Genomic DNA, 27,999 nt, shown 5'->3' on the forward strand with positions numbered 1-27,999 from the left:
ATCTCGTTTTGACATGTAACAGCAAAAGATTTTGAAATTCACAAATTGGTAGAAGTAACCATTAACCAATGACAGCAGAGTTGTCATACGCCAAAGAAAAGTAAACAACTGCTGTCTTTTTGTGCAGTTTGTTCATTAAACCACTTAAAAGCCTGAAGCAAACAGTGATTTTTCCTCTCTTTGTTCTTACAACTATTTTTCCTTTTTTTCAACAGGAGAAAAGAAACGCCGGTCAAGAACACAGAAAATGTGGAAGGCGCAATAAGGAAAGAAGAACAGGGTGCAGCTGTAACGTTATACGCGACTTTGAACGGCAATGGACATCCGAACAACATCTATGATAACATTCATGACCCTGAAAGCATGTACGATTCTCCGTATGAAGAGACAAGTCATTATGAACTTTCGCCAACTGCCAGGAGAAATAACAGTGCCCAAGTCACAATTAATGGGGTTGCTGTTCGCTGATTAGGACTTAATAAATTTTAGGAATAAATTTTACTATGAAGATTTGCTTGGAATACATTTTGGAAAACATGCCCCACAAATTGTTAGATATTCATATGCATGTACAAGAGAGAAAATCGAAGTTCTCGTCTTTGAATGTACTTATACGTTGATCCAGGCTCAAATCATGGAAATATTTAGGCCCAAACCTCACCGAAGCCTTTTCATTTATGTTGGTCATAAAGGTAAGAAGCTGTAAGGATTTTAATCCTGCAAAAGTTTCATCTTCTGATGCTGGGAAACAGTATGTTTGGTATTTTCACAGTTTTGGCAATGAATAATTTCCTAAACTTCTACATCAGCTACTTGTATTTAGTTTTCTACCTAAAAAAAGTAACATGAATACTAAAACGAATGAAAAAAAAGGTAATGAAGTTTAAAAAAGAAACTCAAATTTTGAAACTTCAGTTGTCAAAATAATGAATTTTCACAGGGAAGAAAATTCCAACCTAATCAACAAATCAGCAAATCAGCAGCGCAGATCCAAGAAATATCTGCCCCTCATCTTAAGAAAAATCAAGTCAATGGAGTTTTTAGACATTTTCAATGTAATTATGTTTGTGGTAAAAAATTAAGAAGTCCCATCTAGCACTCAATTGGAGATGGGAAGTCTCCAAAATTGCAATCCATTTAAGAATTAATCAGACAAGCATATGGTTTTCCCCGATATCTAACAACGCCTGAAATGAAGTCAACTTGAGGATGGAACTCCCAAACCCTTGTATCTCAGTTTGTAATATCGCAGACTTCCCGTCATGTTTAATTTCTTCTATAGAAAACTTCTCAATGTCAATTCTTTGAAACTTCCAATATTTCCCTTCTCTATGTGAAGAAAATTCTTTGAAAAATTCAAGAAATTATGTACGTTGATTTGTTCTCCTTCGAAAAAATAAAATGGGAGCAGAGATTTCAACACGCAAACAAGATACGTGGTTTGGGACTATCCTTGTCAAACTCCCTCGTGCCTTCAGGGTATTGTTCTGGGAACTCACCTCTGTGAGATTGATTCCAAGCAAACTTTCAATGTCAGTGGTGCCACTTGCGGCAAACAGTCCAAGTATCCTATTGAAGAAACTTTGAGTATTTTTGCTGCAAATGGCGGTACTGCTCAGTACCCTGTGATCCTATTTTCTTTGTTTTATGTTTATTTTGTACATACATTATTTATATATGTAAAAATTTGAAGTTCCGACTGCATAGAATATGTTATTTCAAGGGGCTGTGTTTCTTTGTGCAGTTATTAATGAATGGGTTTGTCACCTGTAAGAGATAGAACCTAGTGAATAGACCTTTTATACTGCCGTGCTGAGGGAAAGTGCCACATGAATCTTTAGGTGTTTCCAAATTTTTTTTGATTGACAAAATTATAAATATCTTCCTCCAATTTTCTAGACAATTTTGCATAAGCTGTAAATCTCAAGGAAAAACATGCTAAACTTTCCTCCAAAATAAATTTTAAAGGGGGAAATGTAGTAACATTTGAAGGCTACCACTTGTCGTCCCTCCTTAGCACGGTAGCATAAGTAAAATCACACGAAAATTACAATGAGCCTATCAATCCATTCTGTAGTGCCCACTTTGTAAAGTTTACAAGCTGCTTTTGCAAATTTTTTGTGACCGCGGACAGTTTTTCGTAGTCGTCAGTAGCCAGGTCTGCCATAAGAGAGATTTAAGCAAAACCTAGCCGAAATAAACAACCAATCTTACAGACTTTTTCTGAGGTATAATTTTATTCATTCTCAAGAATTTGTTCTCTCTCCTAATTTCATTGTGTTGCAAAAACTAAAGCTTTTAATAAATTTATAACAGCTTGTTTTTTTTTGTTTATTTGAGCATCTCTCTCTCTAGATAGATGTATATGCTAACCGCTGAGAATCCTGTGGATCCGGAAAATTTGGAAAAAGTGTGTTCCTAACTCAGCAAATTGCCCTCAAAAGAGTGGATTTCAGAATTTCTTGGTGTGGCCATAGTATTTTCTGTGCAATTTTACCATTTGAAAGTCCTTACCTCTAGAAAAAAGCTGTATCTCTTGCATGCAACAGACCCACTGTATCACTTCATTTCCTTCAGTTTGTAAGACTTCCCTATACTTATCACCTGCTCCATTAATAGCATTTCCTCTTTCTTTCTCTGTGTTACAGTAGCATGTAGAATATAGATTAATTTCTGTCTGAATGCACTTTATTTCAGAAACTTGACTGTCCCTCTCTTCCTCGTCAAATTTTCATTTAGATTTCAGCTTTTTTTTATCCTCCAACTTTTTTACAAACCATTTCTTTCCTGTTTTTACATCTAAGTTTACAGAAAAATTAACGTAAAATTTCTTCCTCAATTATGATTGTATCTGTAATTACTTTATACTATGGCATAATATTTTCAAATGATTTTTTCCTCACAAATTTTTGCTCACTATTTTTTGTGTCTTTAGTTATGCCATAACTTTAAGCTTATTGTGTGTATTAAAGAACTTATGATTTGTAAATTTGTAAAGGTAAGGGTAGTTTTCGCTGCTTACACTGTTCTTTCTGCAGGAGAGATTACATGTATCAAGACAAGATATGAAGAATTATCTTCAATATATTCGCTGGCTAGCAGTTTTTTCTTTTTTCTTTTTTTTAGAAATTTATTCACAAACATAACAGTTAGCCAGAAATGTCTGAAGCATAAAATAATTTCAATTCATATAATTTCCCATGGGCGTGAAATCTAAGAACAATAATTGTTTCCTATGTACATGACTGTAATTTAGAACTGACCATGTAAAAGGAGTTGGGCGTTTTTCTTAGTATCAAACTTGACTAGTTGAGTTTATCTCCAGTAATGATTTCATAATACCATACAACAAATTAATTTTCAAAGTCATTTTAATCACTCATTATTATCTGGGAAAAAATGAAGAAATGAAAATCTTTTTATGCTCAGTCTCTGAATTTTATCGGACAAGGAGTGCAAGAGAACTCTTTTGTAAGAATTTTGTCAAAAATTCTGCAAAGTCATGCAATTATTTGTTATCAGGTATGCACTAACTTTAATCTGTTAAAACAAGTCTAAAAGAATTATGCAGTTTTTGCTTCTGCAAATCGTAAAAGGGTGAAATCCAAAGTCGAAAATGCCAAACTAATTTATGTTATAATTTTGCCTATTTTGGTATGTTAGGAAGACTGTCTTTCTCTGTTTCTTTTTGGTTGTGTATGCCTGTGTACTTTGTATTGTCTGCAACGCAGAATTATTCTTGTATGGTAAACTGCTATGGCCATCTTTTATTCGGAAGTCGTTGCACCCAGCAGACATTTAAAATTCTGATAAAACCGTTTACAAGATAAACCATGGCGCAAACATTTTGTAAAAAGCTGAGAGTTATGTTTCTAAATTTGATAAAATGAAAATACAAAAATGAAGGTGTCGCCACAAAAGGATGAAAAAATCAAGAGATTGGATAAAGTAGTTATTGCAGAAGCTTCTTTTACCTCCCAGTTTTATACTAGTTTAGTGTCACTATTTTTTGGCTATAAATAGAGCCTCAACTATTTTAAATGTAAATATTGTAGATTTTGGTACGTTGTTTGTTTAAGTGTTATTTTTTTCATAGAAACTTGTAAATTTGTGTGCAAAATTGTAGATAGTAATGTGAGAAGACCCATTGTTATAAAACTAGTTGAAATAAATATTCTCAACAGAAGTCTGTTTTTTTTCATTTCTTTTATTTCTCTCTTTTCTTTCCTTAAAAAAAATGAGCTATCAATGGCAAATATCCATCAACGCTCACCTTGAATTGAGAATTGAGACTTTAAGTGACACTCAGCACAGGAGTGAAAATTGGCCAACTCATTTCACTCATGACTCCCTACTGATGTGAAAGCAAAAACCCTTCTGTAGTCGATGCAGAGGGGCATTTTTGGTTCAGTCATAAGTACAAATTTTTGTTCACTGTTTTCTCTATTCTGTGAGCTCTAGAGTCAACACCGACCGACCTTCTTTCCAATTTTCAAGAGGCACTGCTTAACTTCCTTGGAACAAAAATATGAATGATCTTTTGAAATTAACCGAACTAGCAAAAGTTTCCAACCTTAAACTGAATCTACCCTTATCATTAAGGTATTAAGTAATGGATACAAATAGAAAATTGATACCAGTTGGAAGGAGTAAGAACCAGTGGGGCTTAATTGCATACCAACGTTGCAAAGTTTAATTTGACAATTTATCTGTTATGTACTCTAAAACGGATGCAAATTTTCTGTTTTTGATGTGGATTACCCTCGGGATTTAACTATAATTATCTAAAATTGTTTATGTAAAAAAGGTACCAATCATTATCAATCTTAAAGAAAAAAGTGTTTCAAAAGAAAGTGTAAAACGTTGCGGTGCAATTAAGCCTTTTCAGCACTCACTCCTTCGGTTGTTGAGAGTGGTGTGGATTTAGTGATTTAGAGAGGGAGGCAAAGTGAAGCACACCAGAAAATAAAAAAGTAAAAAATAAGTTGTATTTCTGGGAATTTTCAATTGTAGTATTATGCACTAAAGTACCACACCAAGGATTTTAGAAATTGACTTTGACACAAGCGTCTAGTTTTCGAGCTGTGGCAACACCAAGTTGGTGTTGGCTCTGGACAGAAAAAGACCGCTTTTTTGAATTGCGCGGTCAAAGGAACACTACGTCACGCATGACGTCATTGCGACATCGATTAGTAGCTGATGGTTTCTCAAGCAACAAGCAACCCACTGTTGCTATCTCTCTCTCTAACACACAGGAATGTCCCATTGCTGATTATACGGCAGAGATTATAAAATTTCTTTTCCCGAAATTTTTAAGGCCTCTTTGGAATTTCTCGACGTTGAAAAATTTTTCTAGTACCTTCCCCATACTCTTTCCTCTACTATTTATCATTAATTTTGGCATTTCCCTTTTTCCTTGAGTGGGGAGTTGACGAAAGATATCGATGTAATTAGGCTCTATCATGTTTCCACAAATCAGCTGTGTCGTCATGTTGACAAAATTTATCACCTGTATGGACGTTAGTCGTCGCTGAAGATAGAACTTTTGTGTAACTATCAGTAAATTTCATTAATTTTTAAGAGAAAAATCGTTGAACATGTAAAATATTTCATTAAGTGTTTTCCTGTTCCGTGTGAAAAGTAGTCGTGTGTTTTTCAATTCGACTATGACGAAATTCACTCTTGTGTTTGTGATTCAGTGGTCAGCTCCTGGCTTTGTTTTCTTTCAAAATTCAAAGTAATCATTTCATTTCTTAAGTTAATAAATTGACCTCAACCTTTTCAAAATGTCTAGCTACATCAGTAGAGGCTCCACAAGGAGGTAAGTGACTCTTTTTCAAAAGTACACTGCAGTGTCTCTCTGAAGTGCTCGGTAGATCTACCGAACCACAATTGATGCAATGATTGTTTAACACTTACTTATTATCCACTCCTTTTGATCTATTTTTCTCTCGATTAATAAATCTCTCTGCAAAGCAATGTTCTAGATTTTGTTGATCCTCACGCATCTGCAACGACATCAATATTTTGAGGTTATACATTGGTACCCGTACAAATACGATTCCTCAATTTCTGCTGAAAAGATGAAAATTATAAACGCTGATCTGCTACTTTTTCCTCTTACACTGCTAGACAATGCGTGATCATGCTTAAGACATTTTGTGCAGTAGCACTTTGATTTCCTAATCCAAGCTTCAATTGAAGCTGTGCTGTGAAAGTAAACTTACCCACTACTGCTTAGTTCTTCTGTAAGGACGGGGGAAAGAAATGATGGGACAATCACATCAGGAAACAACACCATTCATCAAATATTTTTTAAACCAATGTGTCAACTGATGATTGATACTGAAGCACAGGCTATTGTCCAATCTTTTCTCTCCCCAGTTCTAACCGATCGCAACCCAACGGTCTTAACGACCTTTGCTGATTGTTAAGAGCTAGGTAATGATATTCGACATTCATATGCTGACACACTATTTAGTAGGTAATTCAATCAGAGTAGGATGGTGCTGATTATATAGCATTGGGTGATTCTGTTTCCAAATAGTCCTAATCGGTTCACTTTGACAACGCACCGTAAGTACCGTAAGTGGTTGCACAAACGGTCCTGTCTTATTTTAATCATCAAAGAGAACTGAGAGGAAGTGCAAGATCATATGGCCACATGGGAATCTTTTAAGTCAGACTTCAAGGTTGACTGCAGGATCTGTGTTAATCAAGGATCAGCAGTTGGCACTCTAGCTTACCGTGGCTACTCAAATTTCTGTAACTACGAAGAATTCTTCTCTGTATTAGTTCAAAAATAGGACTAGTTTTTAACTTATAAATATTGGGTTGTATACTGAATTCCCTAAATTTAAATGATCCCAGGGCCCATCTGGGAAGATCCTCAGAAAATCGGGCAAATAAACGTTAGAGCCATGTAAATGGAAATGCTGCTAGGTTTTATGTCCAATTTCAATAATTTTCTCTCTCCTGTTTCAGCGATATTATGGATGATGATGGCACTGACAAAGATGACACCAAAAGGTAAGCAGTCATTCATTTAGCTCAGTTTATTTATTTTCGCAATTGCTCTTGCCCCGAACATTCATTTTTCCTTGTTCTATAAGGATATAAGTGGCATTTTTTAGCACTTTTGAGACAGAATCCATAGTCCTTCTAATCAGAAATCAAACAGAATCTGCCTGACCACATCAGTTGTTACCTTATTTTCTCTCCTATTCTCCTTTCCTTTCATGTTTCCTTTTATTTTTTCAGCAGAAAAATAATCAATATTCTGGTTCAAAAATTTTCGAGTAGTATATTATTCATAATCTAATTCTTGATCTTTTTTAGAACAACTGTAATGAAAATTTCAAGGCTTTTTATGGCTTTTTATTTTTTTTTAGGCTTTTATTTCTCTGATAAAATCCTAAAACTTGAGAGGAAATTATGCGCCATTAAGTGCAGTCAGGCTGATTCAGGTTAAAGTTGACAAAATCGATGACCAAAGTACGAAACCGCATATCTTCATTGCAGGGTTTCAAAATTTCTGCTCCTATTTTATTTTTTTGAAGAGAAACCAGCAAACTTTACACCTTGAAATTCATACAGATTTTTCTGCTGGTAGAGAAGAGAAATTAGGAAGTTCTCAAGAAATTATGTTGACCAGTTTTTCAAGGAAATAATAAAGTACGACAGAAAGTCTGCAATGTTGCAAACAGAGATAAGTTATTTTGCACTTTGGCCATCGAAATGCAATTCAAATTATTTACTTCAGATCGACAACCTTAAAGAATATGACCGCCTTATGACTGAAGGACAAAAATTCGAGTAAGGACTTTGTTGACAAGATTTCCATTTGACCTAGCAAGGATAGAAAATAAAATGAAAGAAGAATATGCTACATACTTCCTGAGACAGAAGAATTATAATACAAGAGCAAATTGCCCACGAGAAATGAACGCTATGAACAAAACTAGATGAAAAAAGCCATTAGTTTACCAGTAATGGTCTACGTTATCAATTGTAAATGGTTATTTTTGTGCTAGAAGCAGGCAAACAAGATCTGTAAATTTTTACTTTAAACATCATTTAGTTTTGTAAATTCCTTAAATTCAATTTTCTCCCTCTATTACAGGAGATCCAGAAATCTCAGCGAGAAAAAACGAAGGGATCAGTTCAACATGCTGATTAATGAATTGAGCTCAATGGTGTCTACGAACAGTCGGAAAATGGACAAATCTACAGTTCTCAAATCCACAATTGCTTTTCTCAAGAACCACAATGGTAAGTATCTGCAAGTTTTTTATCATACCTCACTTATTATATTGTTATGTGCTCAAAAATTCAAGGTATTCAGATATTTTTTTAATGGGGATTATTTTCTGGAGTTGGAGGACAAGGCCCAAAGGCAATAAGTTGCAACTTCATCCTAGATTTGTCAGTTTTTTGTGTCAAGAAAACTTGGAATATTTCTGCACTTGTATCTTCAGAATCACTGTTATGTAGCTTGGCAACTTGGCACTGAAAAATCTACCTTATTGCACCTTTTTTTTTTCTTTCTTTTTTTAGGGATCAAATGAGGAAAAACTTAACGCACTGTAATTTTTGAAATTTTTTCAAGTGCTTCAGCCCTATAGCTCCCCCAGTAAGTTTGGTCCAAAAATACTCTAGTCAACAAAATATTTAAATCATTGTGTCTTGTTTGAGTTGGAATATTTCCCTCTCAAAGTTGACCAACAAATTCTCCTGTTGCCAAAATGTTCAAGCAACATAAACATTTTCCTCTTCATGCATAATGGGCCAAACTGTTGAGATAGGTAGAAGAATGAGTTCATGGCAGAAACTTTATTGAGGCATTCATGCTCAAAGGAGTTAATTTTTTCCTTGTGAAACCTATCATTTATTTTGATCACTGTGAAATAAAAACGATCTTTGCGGAAAATTTTCAGTGGAAGAAAGTTTAAAACACTTTTAAACTATCATTATTTAGAGAGCTATGAGAAAATATTTTTGTGCCCGGAGGATGTCTGGTTTCATGAAGAGATTACCTCTGTGATTTACTCTTATTAGCAGACCACCAATGTACGTTTTGGTCCTTACGCCCTTCTTACCATTTTTTCTTTTTGTTGTCTTCCAGAAATAGCAGTGCGCTCAAGAGCGCATGAAATTCAAGAAGATTGGAAGCCCTCATTCCTCTCAAATGAGGAATTCACACATCTAATTTTAGAGGTAGGTCCATTTCTATTTCATCATTCACTTGTAACTTGTATTCAAGACTAAAATTATTTTAAATGTGACACTGGTTCAGTTTTGGAAATGCTTGCCACCAAATGCAAAATTCTTTGCCCACCAACTGAATATGTGACTGCCGTATTTGTAAAGAGAATAGTTAAGAAATAGTTTTAAATCAATTTCAGAATGAATAGGTTTTCTCTTGAGATAGTCGTCTGCAAAATCAAGGTGTCTCCGAGTCTGAGAAAGGAAAACCTGGGTTAATTTAACTTATTAATCCCTCAGACTTTCATATGAAGTAGAGGAATTTTTTTTTCTTTTGCTAGCCTTTACTCAATCTTCTGAGTTTTTCATGATACTCAAAACCGAGGCTCTGGCAGACTGTTTCTTAAAAAGAGGAAAAGTGAACTTTTTAAGAAGTAAGAACTAATGGTCGAAATTTCCTCTTTTTTTAGGTACTCAATAAAAGCATTAATTATTTAAGTCTTGTTGTTCCGTACTGTTCGAAAAAACATAAAAAAGTCTGATAAAAGTAGATGTAAAATTTTGTTACTTACTTGTGGTAAAATTTAATTAATGGAGACGCGTTTCGGAGCTTAGAGCTCCATCACTAATGGGCAGTGACATCATGATGGAGCTGCAAGCTCCCAAATGTACTTATCTCCATTAATTAAATTTTCTCGCAAGTGAATATCGACAATTTATACATTTTTTTTTATCATAATTGACTTGTGGCTATTTCCTTCCACAAAGTTTCTAAGAAAGAGTCTAAAAAACTTTTTCCTGAGCTCTTTTGGCAACAGGAAATCAAGCAATTTTCATCTCCGATTCTTACGTTTTTCAAATTTGTTTTCAGGCATTAGATGGCTTCATTATCGTTTTTTCATTGTCAGGCCAGATCATCTACATATCTGAAAGTATAACGTCATTATTGGGGCATCTACCTGTAAGTCAAGTTTGCTATACAGTTAACATTCAACATCTAGTTCAAACCTTTTTGTAATCAGGGCCTATTTTATGGACAATTTCGTCGGAAGTTTAGCATAAGTCAGCATGAGGAAAAGAAAAAAAATCCTTGTCGAAGTGTTTGATCATACCGTTTGGAAATCCAAAAATAGTGGAGTCAGGGAATTAGTGTATGAAGAAATTATGGAAATCATGAATCATTGTAGCGTTTTTATTGCGTTCAAACTTTTTTTCCATGAATGGGTCTCCACTGAATAGTGCAACATTAATCTCATCAAATTCTGCCGGCAGGTAAATACAGACTCAGCACTGTTAGTTTTGCAAATTCTGAACTTGAAAAAATTATCATATTTTTGCTTTGCTGATATTCATAAATCGTCAAAATCCATGAACTTTTTTTTTTCAAGTGGCGTGGCGTGCTTTGCGATAAATCGATTGATCTACCATTTAAACAAGTGGGAATGGATCGATTAACAGGGTGTTTGCAATGAACACCATAATAATCGATTCTTTGCCATAGCTTCAAATGGGGAAATATCGATAATCGATCATTCACGCCTCGCCACTGTTTTTTTTGCTGTTTTTGAGACACTGACCACAGAAAATACAGTTCTAAACCTATTACTTATGTGAGGAGACAATATATTTCCAAGACCCTGCACTAACAATGTGAGCAATGCTAACGGGCAAGACAGAAGTTACATTCAGAGGTTAAAGCTACTTTTCGCCTAATAATGATAGACAAGCAACTTATTGAGTACAGAATTTACCAAATAACGACTTATGATTTTTGGAGTGAGTACATTTCCAGGCGACTTTTTGCAAATTAGGTAAGGATTGCTAAACCAATTGCTCAGCTTTTTAATTATCTGTTATTATTAGGTGAATCTGAGCGTTGACTTGGGGAAGTAACTTTTACACAGTAGGGAAGATAATAGTGCAGGGTCCATAAAATATATTTTGTCTGTTTAGTGTCAGCGTTTCTAACAGTTACTAATCGAATTGTTTATTTAGTACACTGAAGGGAAAAACGTAATGGTATTTTTGTTCGGCTCGGTCAGGTGATTCAAAACAAAAAATTCTCTCATTGACTAGCGGGCACCGTTCTTTGCCACAATTCTAACTATGAAAGCAAGGCTACAATGGATCTATCCTGGATTTTAATGATTCTGATCCTAAGCACATAGCGTTAAACTTCTCCCTGAAGTGCTCCAAACCTCAATTTCTCAGTTTATTGTGCTCTCTTTTGCATCGTGCCTTAATCATTACTTTTATTAGTTTTACCCTGATTTACATGTATTTTTTTGGTATCCTTTTATCTTTTAATCTTCTTTTTAATTTTGATTGTTTGAAACTCAATTTACCATCATCAAAAGTCCTCAATTTTTTTTTTTTTTTACAGAGTGACCTTCTCAACTCCAGTGTGTATGATTTGGTGTCAGAAGAAGATTATAAAGAAATTTTCAATGTTCTGAATCACCCAGCAGTTAACATCCAATATAATGCAGACAAAGGTATTCAAAAATTCACTTGCTGCTTTCTCAGAATCAATTTCAGCCGAGTTATTTTTAAAATACTTGTATCCAATGGAATGTATTTCAAAATTTCATACTAAAGCATAAAAATGAATTGCTGTGCTGAATCTTTCTTGGAAATACACTCTAGTTGGTATTTCATTTCCCTGCAAGTTCTTGGGACTATTTTTGCATTCCCCTACATAATACAAAGGAATAAAATAAAATCGTTTCATTGCCCCGCAGCAAAAAAAAATTAGAATTTCATTGTCCCACACATAACTTATTAGACTCAATGTCAGGCAAATTATTGTAAAAGATTCTTTTTGCAAGTGTTTTCTTCTGTGTTGATTTTAATTTGGGAATAAAGTGTGCCTGTCAGTACTTAGCTTAAAGAGTTCCCTCATGGGAGTAGTATCTGAAAATTTGGTTCAACTCAAACTATGAATTACCTAACCTAGTAAGCACATCGCAGGCAACTGAGACCAAATGACAAAGGTGCGGAGGAACAAAATTGTAAAATTTTTGCGCAGGGCTGTGTAACAATTATGTTTCATTTCCCCGCACTTTTCATAGCACTGCAATAAATCGGTTTCATTGTCTTGTGCTATCAATTTTGTCGCATTGCTCCACACACCTTAATAGGGTCTGTTTCACAAAGCGATAGTCGTAGGGCGTTGCATTGTTACCTTTTCTCTGCCCTTGGAATAATTTTGTATTTTTTTCGCACTTAACTAATGATTTATATTTGTCAATGTAAGTCAATCTCGGCTGATGCTTATTAATGACATCTTTTCAATTTCAGAAAATAAAATTTCCTTTACGTGCCACTGTAAGAGAAATGACATAGATTCTAAAGACGGACAAATGTACGAGCCTGTACAATTTATTGGCTACTTCAGTAAGTTTCAAAATATATCCTCTTTGAACTCTACTTTTTTGTTTCTTTCCATTCTTTAGCAAGCTATCTTTACTGTTGGGTGTGAAACTTCCACGTCAACATATTTTTAAATTCAAGCTTAGAATATCTCTTATTATACTAATCTTCAATTAACTTAAGGTCATCTAATACATCCTAATGTGTGTTGTATACGATTGTGTGATGTAAAAATTTCGAAATATTCTCAATTTAGTCATTCAATCTTAATTTTGTAATATACAACTTAGACTATGCCGTTAGTTTTCCCATGCAAATAAGTGCTCTAATGTATGGACTAGAAATTTTAGTTCCTCAGCGCACAATGCAGTCCATTTTAAAGCTTAGTACCTTTCGTTCTCATAATCTCATGCCATGCTTCCCTGTCCTTTGTTAATTGTAAGTGTCTATTTTTGGAAAGTGTCTTACTTATTGTTCTTTTTCTCTATTTATTTTACAGGATCAAAAACAGAATCCACTTCCACCGACAGCGGAGGATCTGAAAAAATGTATGAGTTTTCAAATGAAAGCGACTCTAGATATCTAAGCTCACCGGATGATTCAAATGAAAGTAAAAGGTGTGGTTTTAAACCAAAAAACTTTCTCCCACGTATTTATTGCAGTTATCAAAATTAACAGAAGTGTTGTAATGGAAATTCATAGTGGAATTTGGGATACCTTTCAAGCAATTATGCTCCAGAATTAGTCCGTATAGTTCAGAAGGCATTGGCTTCCAATTAGTAATTGCTCAAATATCTGGCTGGAGAGTAACCATGAGCTCATTAATGTTCTTTAAATATTAGCCTGAATGGAGAAATAATGCTTGCTTTTTTGAAGGTGTTGAAAATATGTTGGAACAAACTCACTCGCTCTGCTGGCCAATTTTTTTTTTTTTTTTTACCACCTTGTTTGGATACTTGACATTAACTGTTTACATCCAGTTGCCAGTGAAGCTAATCCTATGCTGTGTGGCACTGCAGATTATGCACAAATACTACACGAAAATAACTTTAAATGATAAAGATAACGCTATGAATTAATGATCTTACAATTATATGACCATGTGATAAAGCTCCTAACCACAAAAATTACTGTAATCACAACTCATCCAATATATTGGAATGATGGGGGGAGGGGGGATTGCCTGAAACGTTTCATCGTTTGGCTAAAAAGTTTATCTTGAACTCAAGTCATAACTTGAAAGTCATGCAGTTAGTCTCATTTGAACATAAAATCTAGCATTCAATTAAGTTAATTTGTGTCTATTAATCACGTCTTTTTTTCCAGATTAATTTTTGTTGGAACAGGGAGACTTGAAACTCCTCAGCTCATAAGAGAGATGTCTGTTGTTGACTCCGCTAAAAGCGAGTTCACGTCAAGACATAGTTTAGAATGGAAATTCCTTTTTCTGGACCACAGGTTCGTCTAGTTATAATTGATTATTCTTACTCATTGTCTCCCCTACCTTCTGATACTTTGATTCAAGTCACTAAATTTTTTTTTTGCTGCACATGAACATGTTTCATTTAATTCTAAGGGAATCAAAACTAAAATTATAAAATTTCCCATTAACTGAATTTTATTTTTACCAAATCTTGTTAAACTGCATTAAAATGTTTGCTTGATGAAGACTCTATTATTGTCTTAATAGTTAGTGTGAGTATCATTTTCTCATTGCCTGAAAAAAAGAATAGCCCATTTTTAGGCCAGAGTGTTGGAATACCATGAAAACAAACCGATGGAATAGGAAATAATGAAAGCGCTCTTGGCCACTTGAATTTCAACTTTTATGGCACCAAATAATATCGCAGCCTTTTTTCTTCAGTTTTCATCACTCACTTTTGACAGCTCACCCCTGGTGAAGCTCTTTGGGTGGGTGCAGCAGTAACAGTTGCCTTACTTAGGGTTTTTGACGCCTTATGAAGTCCTCTAATACTTGAACTTTTTTTTTAATTTTGAGAAATCACTCAACTTTAGTTTGGAGATCTTGTATTAGGCATGATCTGTAGCCTGATCGGTTTTTTTAATCATGGTAATTTTTGAAGATTTTTTTCCTCTGCTACGGAGTCTTTTAAAATGTTGAATATGTTATTGTTCTTCCATTTTGGTTGGCTCCTACAGATAACTGAGATTAAAGGTATAGGGGTTTCAATTTTTTTTTTTTGGCATTCGTTAATACCTCCAAAACATTTTCCGTTTATTCTGGAAGTCCTTGAAAATTTTCTCAGCTGTCTCTTGTGCAGTCTTTTCACTTAGGTTCAAAATCTCACTCTCCCCTGCTCCAAACACCAAATGAGAGGCTTGGAAGACAGAGTGCATAAGTGCAGTCTCTGAAAAAATTGAAATGATTGCAAGTAAATCAAGTCTTAATACATACTCTGTGAAAAATTCGCCCCAAATTCCAATTTTTAAGCATCAAAGAGTCAGTTTGAACTTTCTTTCTGCCTTAAGGACCGTGTAATTTCGAAACTTCAAACCCGCGTTTCTTGAAATAGCAAAAACTGTACTTATGCACTTTGTTTTCCAAGCCCCTCGAATATCGAATTCTGTCATCAAAAGTTCTAGAATATAAAAACAACTAGAAAACAGCTGCTCAACATTTATCTTTCCATTTATTTTTGCACAAAATTCCAAATATTTTTGCAATTTTCAGGGCGCCTCCGATCATCGGCTACCTGCCTTTTGAAGTACTGGGAACCTCTGGTTACGATTACTACCATGTTGATGATCTCGACAAAGTCGTGCTGTGCCATGAAGCTTGTAAGTACTAAAATAGAAAATCAAATGAGACAAAAATCGTGTTCTGCTATAAAAGAAAATATTTATCTTCGGCTTGCTCACTGGAAGCTTAGCCTTTTCTGTTTTTTTCAATACGAAATTCTAATCTAATATTCTCTCTCCTTGCTAATGGACTAATTAGTCAACTGTCGTTAGAACGCAAGAAAAGAATTCAAATCAGTTATGTTTGCCAAATTTGTTTTGAAGACTGCAACTCGAAAAGTAGATAATACATAGAATAATGAAATCTTTTTAATTTAAGTTTTCACACTCAGTGTCATAGGAGGTACGTATCATCCTCAGAAAAATATGGTGGATGACTATGATGATTCCAGAAAGTTGGCAACACCGTTGATACTCTGTTTAAATCTATTGAATGTATCGATTCTAGTGAGACAGGCTGCCTCACCGAGAATCGATTGCTTAACATACATTTGATCATAATATCCTTACAGGACTAAAGTGGAGCCTCCAGTGATTGCCCTTTATCAAATCCTTCTCTCTTTACCTAAGATCTCGCCATTTTTTTTTTTTTTTTTTTTTTTTGTAAATCCTCTGAATTTCTAACTTTTTAAGTAACCTGAATAACCTATCGAATCTACTAATTTTTTCATATTTTTTACCCCATTCTAGTGATGCAAAAAGGAGAAGGCACATCTTGTTTTTATAGGTTTTTAACAAAGGGCCAGCAGTGGATTTGGTTGCAAACTAGATTCTACATAACTTACCATCAGTGGACTTCAAAACCTGAATTCATCGTTTGCACCCACCAAGTTGTTAGGTATGCTTTATTGTTTTTTCCTATTTTTAGATAGTTATTCCCATTTGTTCCAGAATTCAACAAGAGCCTTGTTTGCTTCTTTTTTACCGCAGGAGAAATTTGCAACACTGAAGGATAGGAAAAGAATTGAAGTAACAAGTGACCATAATCACTGATAGAGTAGCTTCACAATTATTAAAAATCCATTGTAACAAAGAGTAGAGTATCGATATTTCCTAGAAGAATACTAGTTTGAAATCTAACAGGGCGGTGGCATACTTTTACCTTTAAAATTTAAGTGTAAATTTTACACTTTAGTAGTTGCACTACTGAAATAGGAAACTTATGAAAAATTGTTCATCATTTGTTTTCTTACTTTTTCAGTTATTTGAACGTAATGAAGCAAATGCGGCGGCAGGCAGGGGCAGGAGTTAATGACGACAGCAATAGCACGGGTGAAAGGAGTGCTTCAACGAGCGCGTCGGCATACAGAAAATCTTCGAACAACAGTCGGAGTAATAATCGATATCTTAGTAAATGTAGCAAAGGTATGTTCAAGAGTTCTTCATTTTGCTGCTTTCCCAAAGTGTCCAGTCAGAAGTAACAAGAATGAAATGGGGTTTTGAACATTTTAGTCATGATTTTCGGGACTAGTTGTAAAAGTTTATAAATTTAAAAGAATTCAACCGCCAGTAACAAGGCTCGAAAAAGCACATTAAACCAAGATGTTGTGGCTGGAAACACCACAGCCTCCCTCAGTTAGAAAAAAACGTATTAAAATTTAAAATTTTAAAAACTTGGTACTTGGTTGTACCTTTCCAAGAAGAGGTGAATAATGTTCAATTTATAATTCCCATGGAGTGTGAAAAAACTTCTGGAGGAAATCAAAGAAGCGCCTTTCTACCTTCATTTTATTTTTTGTTCAAAGATTCATTTATGATGCTTATTTTTTAATTTATATTTTCTTCACAGGGAAAAGTTCACATTATGAAAGCAGACTATCAAATAAATCTCAATTTTATACCCCTGGTGACAGCTCAAATTCAACAACATCTTTATCAACGGATTCTTCCTCACTTGTCTCTAGACATCACACATCCGTAAGTAAAGTTCACTAATATGATTTATTTTTGTAATTCTTCGTTCTTTTACTACATTCAATGCTGAAGCGTGCTCAGAGTTAAATGAAAAGAGTCTCTCCCAAAGGAATGATGGTTACCCAGAATCGATGGTCAAAGTGCAAAACTACAAATCTCCATTTGCAACGTTGCAAGCTTCCTGTTATACTTTATTTTTTCTTTGGAAAACTATTTTGCTTAATTTTTTGAAAACTGACTTGATTTTTCTTCTCTATCAGCAGAATATTCTGTATAAATTTTAAAGTATGAAGTTGACCTGTTTCTCCTCAAAAAATAAAATTAGAGTAGAAATTTTGAAACACTGCGATGAAGATATGCGGTTTTGTACTTTTGCTATCAATATATTGTATTATTATGATATACCACGCAAATAGTATCATAATTAAACTTTCCATAAGTTTAGGAATGAATTTTATGACTATTTCATTGACATTCCCTTTTTTATAAAATTGCAAATATACTTGCTTATCTGGTTGGCATGCTTTTACCAACAGTACGTATGTTTTATCAATTGCGATTTTTGGTTTATGTTATAAAAGTAAGGATAATCAACTTTTTTTTCCTTCCTCACAGAGACAAAGGACAAATAATGCTTCCAGCCATTCTAGCCAACAAATTCCCCAGTCGCGATCAATGAGTGTGAAACCCCAACCAGCCATGACCTTCTACGAAATGCCACCAGCTGTCTATAATCTTGCTGCAGTTCCTTCTTACCCAATTCAAGGAACTGTCAGTCCAAATGTACCTCCTGAGGTTTGTTTTGCTCAACCACTAATTCAGATTATTTCATTTTTGTTAGAATCAAGTTCCGTTTTTTCAGAAAAATTACATTTCTTAGCAAAATAAAAGTAATCTTGAAGCTCTTTGAAGACTTCATACAGGAACTAACAGGATTTGGTAACTACCAAACTTGATCAGTTTCCTCAGAATTTCTGAAGATCATTCTACAAGAATCTAAATAAAATTTTGCCAGCTCAATTAAAAATTCAGGTGCCTCCATGCTGAAATATGTAGTCTTAATTCCTTCAAATTTGTTTAAAGTCTAAAAACTTATCGTCAGATAAGAAAATTTTATAAATACATATAGTAAAACAACATGTTTCAAAAATGACACCCCCCTTCCCCCCCCCACCCACTGGGCTCCCCTCAAATTTTGTCTATTTTTAGTGTATTTTCCGAAGAAAATTTTTCATGAACTGGAAATTGTAACAACATCTGATTGGAAATTCTCTTTTTCTTTCAGCTTTTAAGAACAAGTCAGCCTTTAGTTATGGCCTCAAATCAGTCTGAAATTCAAGATCAACTTCAGAGAAAGCACGAAGAACTACAACAGTTGATAGTACAACAGCAAGAAGAACTGAGAAAGATTCACGAACAACTGATCATGGCCAAATGTGGTTTCTTGCCCCCAATGGGGAACGTGAGTAGTCTTATGCTTTTAGATTGAGAAATTTCTACCGCATCTAAAACTAAAGATAGGTCGATGAAGTGGAGATTTTGTCTATAACTAAGCAAAAATCAGCGCAATGAAAAGAAAAGAATTTAAGTGAAGGTTTTGAACAGAGAATCAGAAAATGAAGAAACTTTGGAAACCCTACAACTGTTTTTGGATGAGGAGCAATATCAGCATTTAGAAGACCAAAGATTATTCTCTTCCCTCTGCAAAGGGTGCAAGTGGTTAATACGTTCATTACGGAGCCAATCATGGTGAACTTTTCAAGTGTTTGCCACAGGCAAAAGCAGTTTTTGACCATTCATTTCTCCAACATGTGTATACTTTATTTTCAAGCAATGAGAATACTAGCTGTAGATGTACTATGAGAGTAATCGTGTAATGAACTTTATAGCTGCATGCAAGCCCAGTGTTAGTGGCACGCCAGTCTTTTGTAATAATGATTTACAGCCCTCCTATTTCACCGATTCTCTTGGCCTAACAGGAATGTGCGAGCAAAAACATTTCAGCAGCAAACGTACGCCCCCTCAAATGTGTTGGTAACCCTTTTCAAGGCTAAAAAGACAGAAAATTTGTAGAAGTATGAAATTTTATGAATTTCATGTTTAAGGGGAAACTTCAGAATGAATAAATTGAGCCTTTTGATATCCTCAGTTGTAAACTTGAACAGTTATTAGAGAATCTGTAACAAAATGGCCCAGTCTGCTAAAATAATGTGTTCAAGTGAGAAATGCTGCCTGATGACGTCATGAGGCGGCGACCTTTTTCAATTTTATATCGATTTTCCTACAATTTCGCACATTAGTAAAAAGTTATAAAATCGCTGCGAACTCTTTTCATGAAGCTGTGAAATTTTCCAAGCTATTTCAAATTTTTCTAGCCAATTCTCCATTCTTTCATTGATTTGGTTAAATTTCTTTTTTTTTTAAGTATCTTTCAGATAAAACTGCCAAAAATAATTTATTTTTAGTTTTTTTACTCAAAGTTATTCTTTGCTTCAGGCTCCAACACTTTGCCCCGGAGGAAGTGAAAGTTCAACTTCTGTTGAAGCGCAAGCGAACTACGCATCAAGACCAGCAATGATGCTTAATCTACACCAGGTAAATCGTATGCATGTATCTAATGCAATTTGGTTGTCTTGCAAAGAATTGTTTGCAAGAATTAAAATTTTGGAAAGTTCTAACATAATTCGAGGGGTGATCTCCCAATCTTTCCCTTCGTGAAAGGAGGGGACAGCCCTCTTCATCAGGTCATCAGACTCCTCCACCTTACCATTAGTATTTTGTCACCTCAGAATCAAAACTGATAGGTTGGTTTTCTAATTTCTAATGGAAGATAGAAAAAACTGCACTATTTTGGTCATTCTCATAAGAAGTAAAATCCAAATTCCAGCCTTATTGTCTAAATTACACTCAAAGACAATAAGCCCTTAACTATGAAATTGTTCAAAATATTCCGAAACAATGGTTTCCAAAACTGACAGATTTTTGGTGTTGATCAGTAATCAATGGGTCAGTTGCGCTGGTCACAGAATCGTGATGCTTGATTCATGCTGATTAGCTAATAATGACAAGATCTGTCCAAAAAGCAACTTTCTACGTTCAATATTAACAAGGATATTGCGCTCTGAAAAATTCAGTATATGATGTCATCTACCGCGGTAATGACACCCTTGGTTTTTTCCACCTTGCGCTTTTCAATCAGTGAAACTAACATTTGCAGTGGCCACTCAACGAAGAACCTGGATGAAAGCAAGGTGGAAGAAATCAAGGGTGTCACTACAGTGGTGGATGACATCATAAAACAAATTTTTCAAAGCATGATATCTCTGTTGACATTAAACATAGGAAGTTGCCTTTTGGACAGATCTTATTATTTTGAGCTAATCTACAAGAATCAAGCATCAAAACACGATTCCATGACCAGCGCAACTGACCATTATCACAAGGAAAGAAACCTGTGGTCCACTTCAAATGAAATTGGCTTCTTACAGATGTTCTCCAATTTGGGAATGTCTCATAGAAATTTTTGATTCAACTCTTTGTTCATATTTTGCAGCCGAACGTCCAAGCGCAGTCCTCCGAAGAGTTGATTCCGTATCAAATGTCTCAGCAACAAGCACAACTTCTGCTCTCATCAAACATGACTACGCCCAACTCTTAATGAAAGTAAGCTGTTAGCCCTAAGGAAAATTTTTATTTTTTATACTTTTTTCTCAATTAAGTCAGTTCAAATTTTAAGATTTATGTTTCCCCCTACAAGGAGGAGTTCCACCCTCAATGTTTAATCAATTTATTTGGAAGACAATACATCAACTTTTCCAATAACTTTCTCGGTGATCATATTTTCTCTCTGTTGCCAACTTGTGCACAGGCATGGAAATTGTCTTACTAAATGGGTTTATTTATTTTTTTTTCCTAGATAACAATGGTTCAAAAATTCTTTTTCATACGTGGCTTGATTTTGAGCTAGTTCAGCTCTGAATCTGAGTTAAGTAAGAGGAAAGAAGGAGGTAATCTTGTTCTTCGTGGAATGTGCAAAATGTAACTGCAGTAAAGTGATACGTAATACTTAAAAAAATATTCCTCCTTCTAAGAGAGAATAAGGAAAGTGAAGACAGATGTTTCTCCCATCTTGGCAATAATTTGCTTTGCTTTTGCAATTTAAACAAAAAATTTGACTTATTATCCTTTTACTTTTCCTCCAAACCACTCTCAAAATTTAAGGGAAAAAAAACATTAAATCCTCAGATTTGGTTTTCTTTTTTGCTTCAATCTGAATTTTTGTACACCAGTCAGAAAATTTCTTTTATTTTAACACGTAGACTGCCAATGGCCAGACACTCAGGCGCCCATCATTGCGCCCGCTTGGAGCTTACAGAGACTTACATGCACATAATGGTAAAATCATAGCGCTGCAGGAAGCATTAAACATGGGCCATTGGCGGTAAAAAAATTAATAGTTATCAGGTTTATTCTAAAAAGAAAAATCTGACATTATACACCACGATAAAGCAAGCTGCTTGTAAAAACACTCTAAGGAAAATTCAAAGTTGAACTCCAAATTATTTTTGGAGTCAAGACTCTTTGAAATTTACTCACAAAATTAAAGACATTTTGGATATTACTGGTTAAATATTTAAAAATTCTCCCATTTTATCATGAATAAAGAAATTTGAAGCATCGTAAGAATCCCTATTTGAGCTCATTCAGTAATGAATTAACCATCCAAGCATCTTTTCCCTGTACACTGATCCATTATAGATTTATGAAGGCCACTGCATATCGTCGCATTTCCAATTTTCATTTTTCTTCCAGTTTTTGAAGGAGCTTTGCAAGCAGCTTTGAAAAAATATGTACGGCAGTCTTTAGCAGTCTAAAAATCTAGGGTTCAAGACAAGGTCTCCTTTCAACAACCAAATTTTCATCCTATTTTCAATGGTGGATTGACCGGGTACATTTTAATGTCAATAATTATGGTTATCATACTTTAGTGGGCGTATGTCTATCAAAGAGCTTTGACCATTAAAATTATAATTTTTAGCTACTTACAGATCATTTACTTGAATTTCTCATGATTTTTTAAAAGTTTGATCATCAAATTGAAGGCTGCTTTGTCTTTGATTAGTATAGAAATAGTTATTACTATGTTCTCTGTTGTATATACTTGTTAAAACAATTATGGGAACAAAAAATTTGTTAAATTTTTAACTTTCACATTTCGTATTTTAATGTAATCCTGAATGGAATGTTTCTACCCTGAACTGTATTCATGGTGTACCTAGCATAATTTTTGTACCTATAGCTTTTCTTCTATCTGTAATAAGTATGTGGTATACTAAATACTCAGGTTTTGTTATTAATTCAAATATTTTACCTAGCTAATAGTCGTCAGAAAAAGACCGAAGATTCTTAGAAATTTGCCTGTCCATGAAATTTTTGTCGTATTTGTCCCCACCCATTTGCCACCACTTGTTTTTGAAAACAGACTTATTCTACAGCTGAACGTCACCACTTTATATGATGTACTTTCTCTAGGCTCACAACTTTTTCTTTCCTCTAGTTGCCTCCTAGATTGATACTTTGTGAATTTTGGAAAAATCTCATTGATTTCACTTGTAAATATCAAAAGAAACTTAAAATAACCAGTGAAAAAAATTGATAAAATTTCACAGTTCAAGCTCCTACTTGCCTCACAATGGGACTGTCACATGATTCTAAAAATAGCATAATGTACAACAAACAGGCCACTAGACAGGGTATGAGTTAAAGCACTACTATGTAGAATTGTGTTCCCTCTTCAGAATTCCACTAGGAAGACGAATCATGTGACAGCTAGTCTAAAAATCAACTTCAGGTATTCACAGTTAACATTGAGTGAATGGCAAAAATACAAATTACGTCATTTATATGATCTATCTTCCATTTGATCCTTGGTAAAAATACTTCTTAACATCTCAGTCCAATACCTGGTTTCCGAACTTCCCACTGTGTGAATCGTTTTCTACGTAAGATTTTGAAGAGGAAACACGTGACGTTTTCTTCTAATTCAAACCTTGTTTAGTCGCTCATTATTTGTAAAATTTAGCAAGAAATGCATTTGAGTACTTATAAAAGCTCTAGTGATAAAGAGTTAATGTAAAGTTACCCATTAGCACTGTTGACCAACGGCCTTAACCACCATGGATCTCGAGTAAACAAATCAGTAATACGGCTCGTATTCATGAAAATGTCCTCGGAAGTTTTCTGTTTTTGTAAATTTATCTTATGAGTGTATAAGCCTGGAGCAACTCACCACCTTAAACAACTGTAAATTCTCTTGAATGTAAACAATGGTGGTAGAGACGCAACGGTCAGTTGTACACGTTACACCAAGAAATCTCTTGATAAGATATTTTTCTGTTAAAAGGTGGTTAAATTTTTAGCGACTTTGAAAGTTGTTTCCTAAGCTAAAATTTAATAATAGACAAACGAAGAAACATATCTCTCTTTAATTTGAAAGAATTTTCCATAGAGGAATGGAAATATTTTTGAACGGTTCCATTTGATTCTAGGTTTTGTAACTTTTAGGAAAACATTATTCGATATTTTTTGATCCGTCATTCCTTTTATAATCGCCCTCTGCCATTCTGGAAATGTTAGTAGTTCATAGAAGGTAACATTCATTTTCCCAGTAAGAGGCATCCTCTGACTGCCTGATCAATTTGACAGGCATCTTTTTGTAATTTTTTTATACATAATGTATTACATTTTTCAAACCGAGAGAAGTTTAAGTGCTAATACTTGTTTTTAGTTACTATCAATGGCTAATCAATCTCTATAGTGCACTCACAGCTCTATGAAAGTTAGTTTTCTTGAAGCATAGTACAGCAAATCTTGGATCATCCAAACTCCTTTCTGGGAGGAATTTGAATGAAACGTTCTCTAACTCAAATAGTTTTTCAGGTCTAGAACTGATAAGTGTATTCTCGCCTGAAGTTGGTCACAAATTGTTGCAATTTTTCTTGTTGTATTATGTTTGTGAATGGTGTCAAGTTTTTAGCCGCGTATTTTTAGGTTGTCTTCAGTGATCTCATCCTGATTTTTTATATCCAGACTTGACTGGCTCTCCTGTCAGTTTGGATGATCCAAAGTTTTCTTCTTTTTTTCATCAAGGAATGCTGCATTAAATCAACAACCCGCTCAAGTCACTTCCAGAGTGTTTCTCAGTTTTTATGTTTTTAGAAGTAAGTGCTACGTATAATGCAAGCACGTCTAAAACCACAGAAAAATTTACACAGCAGATGTATGTAAATTTTTAATTTACTTTAAAAATGTATGAAGTCCTATTCATATTATTAATTTGATTTGAGGAGGTCATTTCAAAAATTCACCACTAATGTTACCAAAAGTAAGAAATGTGCTGTGGTTTCCGATCTTGAGAGGGGTGTGGACATACTTCTGTATTTAAAAGTCAAAGAAGCATTACTGCATTTTCACCGATTTGAGGAATAAGGGGAAAACCATGCGACAGTTCCCTTGTCTGCTGCGTATTTTGTAAATTTAACAATCCTGTATCCAAGGCTTGGTGGTAGTTTTCATTATCAACCGTTTTACACTGATAGATCCTTTAATTAATATGTCGAGAATGTGAATTTCTTGATTTTCCAAAAATAATCAGTTCCGCTTCTTTGGCTCTTAACTATAGAATTTAGGATGTTTGCAAATTATTATGTATTAATGTCTCCTGCCTTAATGTATTGAATTTCCACAAATAACTTCTATCTCTATAATGTATTGTTATTTTTGGAAATAGAGAAGACAAGTGGGTATGTTTTACTTTTTAGTGAGATCGTGAAAATTTTCAAGAAAACGGAAATTTTGAAGTTATACTCCACCCATACTAAATTGTGATCCTAGAACAATGCAGTCATGGATGTTATCATAATCAGAAATATATTATAAGCCTCTTTTTGTTTTGGTCGATTTTCTCTCCTCTTTTGAAGTACTAAATAGCATATTTCTCTTTGTTGTTCGACCAAATTTAAAGAGAGTTGCAAAATTCTTGTTATTAGTTCTTTATTTTGTTTTACACACTGACATTTCTTACCATTTTATTTTTTTCTCTGTCCAAATTTTAAAATTATCATTCCATTTAATGCATAGCTGAGTTGAAAAACTTGAAAAAAATTTTTTATTATTATTACCTACCTGGATTATTTTACGTTGTTATCCAAAAGTTTTGGGTGCTTTTGTTCAAAGATTTTAGATCACAAATGTTTTTTGTTTTCTTTATTTGCTCTCTTCCATGTAAGTCAATCGTCAGTCAAATAATTGTCAATATTAACGATGTAGACATCAAAAGAAGATAGAAGTAGAAAAAGAAACAGTAGCCGTTTATCTTGCACTTGCTGTAAGTGCAGGGCCGGATATATGATTTTGTCACCACAAATTTTGAAAGCTGTATCTTTTTTTTCCTTCTTGTTTTTTTTTGTTTTGTTTTGCTTTTCAATTTTGTGTTTTTTACCTTCTGAAACAACAGATGGAAAAGCAAAAAATAGCCGTTACTTTCAAAGTCTGCTGCCCGAGACTCTAGCCCTGGAAGGCCCCCTAAACGTACCTCATGTGAAATGCAATTTTATTTCTCGCTTGTCTCATACTTTTATTACTTTTTCCCGCAATCCATTTAGTTTTGAATCTACGCATCCAAGAGCCACTATCACTGCCCCAGAAAACACTTAATTATCTTGATGTTGTAAAACTGAAAGGAGTAGGACAGTTGAAAGGGTCTGTACCCTTCTCGTAGGTTGATATTGTTGTGCGACAAGGTAATTTTTAGAAATGTCTGATCATAAAACCTACCTTTTCCCTCCCATGAAAAATTTTGGGCTCTGTCTCGGTTAGCACACGATAAATTAAAGAAGAACTAAAATGGCCCACCACAAAACATTACCGTATCCTAAGTTAGTTTTTTCATTTTTATTTTTGTTTTGTTTTGTTCTGTTATGTTTTTTTTCTTTGTTTTTGAAATTTTATTGAATTTTTCCAGCATTGTGTAAAAATATCCTTTTAGAGGAGTTGAAGAGGTAGTTAAAGCAAGATCTTTCTTATTGCACGCAGAATATGAGTTTTTAGATCTTTTTATTTGCTTGCGATGATGTCTCTGTAGTTAAGGGCCAAAGAACATTTACTAAATTTTCACTGACAATAGAAATCAAGGAAAAACTATGTGACTGCTCCATTGCTTGCCTCGTATTTTGCATGTATTTTGGGCATGGTGTTATGTATCATTACCAATTTTTTTACACACAGATCCCTCTCTAGGTCTGATGAGAATGCTAGTAACTCCATTCCTCTAAAATTGTTAGTTACGTCTTTTTGGCTCTTAACTACTGAATCATGCTTGTTTTTCTCTAGATAGTCATTTCTTCGGGCTGTAATGTTTATGTAGCCACTTGACTATTCATGATTCATTTTAGGTTAAAAACTTTATTGAAGCCATTATTATCATTTATATTTTTAGCATTTCACCTAAATCAAAAGTGAAAATTATTCTTATTGAGATAAAATGCCAGTTGTGAATTTGGCATTTTACAAAAGCTCAACGGTGCTTCAGATTTATACACATAAGGATCATCGGTGGAGTTATGAATGCTTTGAAAATTTTTTAAAAACCATAATTGTTATTGTGTTTGCAACATAGCGTTATTTAATACACCCACTTTTTCTAGGGATTCAATCTGTTTTTCCTCTCCAGCTGTGTTTGTAATACATAAGTTACCAAGCAGAAACATTTTGGATCTATAGAATGTTCCTGTTGATGAAGTGAGTAAGGTTTTTTACCCCTTGTGCTGCGTCAGTACCACTAGTTTCTTAATGAATGTAAACGTGGGTCTCTAATGCCAAGTATAGATGTTGAATTGCATAAAGAGCTCCATGTTTTGGAAAACCGTGGAGTCTAATTTTAGGTGGAATTTTAGGCTAATTTTTGCACAAATAGTTTACTTGACTGTGTAGTGAATTTTTTAATGAAGAAAGTAAAATTGTTATTCAATTCTAGTTCTTTGAGAGTAGATAAAAAGCTATTGAAACTCAGGAGAAGGGTGTATAAAATGCTCGATTTTGTGATCCGTGAATGGCTACAAAAATGAGCCGAATCTTGAGTAGTGAGGCAATCATCTAAAGTGATGACCTTTTCATCACTTTGAAGAATTGAGGTCAATCGCACATTTTGCCCTCTATGCGGGCATTTTGCCCTCTATTCGGGCATTTTATCATGAAACAATGGATTTTTTTTTATGAGCTAGAAATTTGGTTGTGAATAAAGATGACGGTGACAGTAGTCTGAATTTTGGAACTTTTTGCATCCCTGCTCAAATGGAGTTCAACATTTCTGTTCAGCATTAGAGACACCCTTTATTTTTGTATCATGCACTCTGCTCTTTAAGTTTATTGTATAATAATATTTATAGCTTAAGGCTAAAGGATCATCACCACATTTCCAAAAATTTAAGATATTGTAGATTAGTAATATATCAACCGCTTGGCCTGCGATGCAATTTTCTGTCTTTGGAATGTGTAGATCATTCCTTGCATCAAATAAGGTCATTTTTTATTTGTTCAGAACTTTCTGTAGGCGTGTCATGAATACAAAAGACTTGATCTTCTTAAAAATGTCAGCCATGATCCCGTGGCTCCAAGCTACAAAGTATAGTGCTGTAAAGTAATGTTTATCTGAAAATATAGATACTTGAGCTCTGTTTTTCATCCTTAATT

General features: G+C 34.3%; 2 protein-coding genes across 3 annotated transcripts in view; both read left to right on the forward strand.

Annotated features, from left to right (window-relative positions):
- The window catches only part of fw (CUB and Sushi multiple domains furrowed), a 212,824-nt gene extending 208,638 nt beyond the window's left edge, over positions 1–4,186 (forward strand). Inside the window, exon 20 of the mRNA XM_019044136.2 lies at positions 216–4,186. Within this exon, the coding sequence (XP_018899681.1) occupies positions 216–468 (253 nt within the window). The 3' untranslated portion in view covers positions 469–4,186. The remainder of the gene's footprint in view (positions 1–215) is intronic.
- Positions 4,187–5,277: 1,091 nt separating this feature from the next.
- On the forward strand, positions 5,278–27,997 carry Clk (circadian locomoter output cycles kaput protein Clock). 2 transcript variants are annotated; one of them, XM_019043961.2, is made up of 18 exons: positions 5,278–5,821; positions 6,985–7,029; positions 8,123–8,271; positions 9,125–9,216; positions 10,076–10,165; positions 11,588–11,699; positions 12,505–12,600; positions 13,076–13,193; positions 13,903–14,034; positions 15,269–15,375; positions 16,027–16,174; positions 16,538–16,701; positions 17,126–17,253; positions 17,866–18,045; positions 18,536–18,712; positions 19,747–19,845; positions 20,804–20,913; positions 22,063–27,997. In XM_019043961.2, exons 1-17 carry the CDS (start codon positions 5,787–5,789, stop codon positions 20,906–20,908), a joined length of 1,977 nt encoding a protein of 658 aa, XP_018899506.2. In that variant the 5' UTR covers positions 5,278–5,786; the 3' UTR covers positions 20,909–20,913; positions 22,063–27,997. The 2 variants fall into 2 exon arrangements, with proteins under 2 accessions (XP_018899506.2, XP_018899499.2); XM_019043954.2 differs by having other exon boundaries at positions 5,279–5,821; positions 20,804–27,997.
- The last annotated feature ends 2 nt before the right edge of the window (positions 27,998–27,999 follow it).

Source organism: Bemisia tabaci, chromosome 5 (genome assembly GCF_918797505.1).
Source record: "Bemisia tabaci chromosome 5, PGI_BMITA_v3".
In the NCBI taxonomy this organism is placed as follows: Eukaryota; Metazoa; Arthropoda; class Insecta; order Hemiptera; family Aleyrodidae; genus Bemisia; species Bemisia tabaci.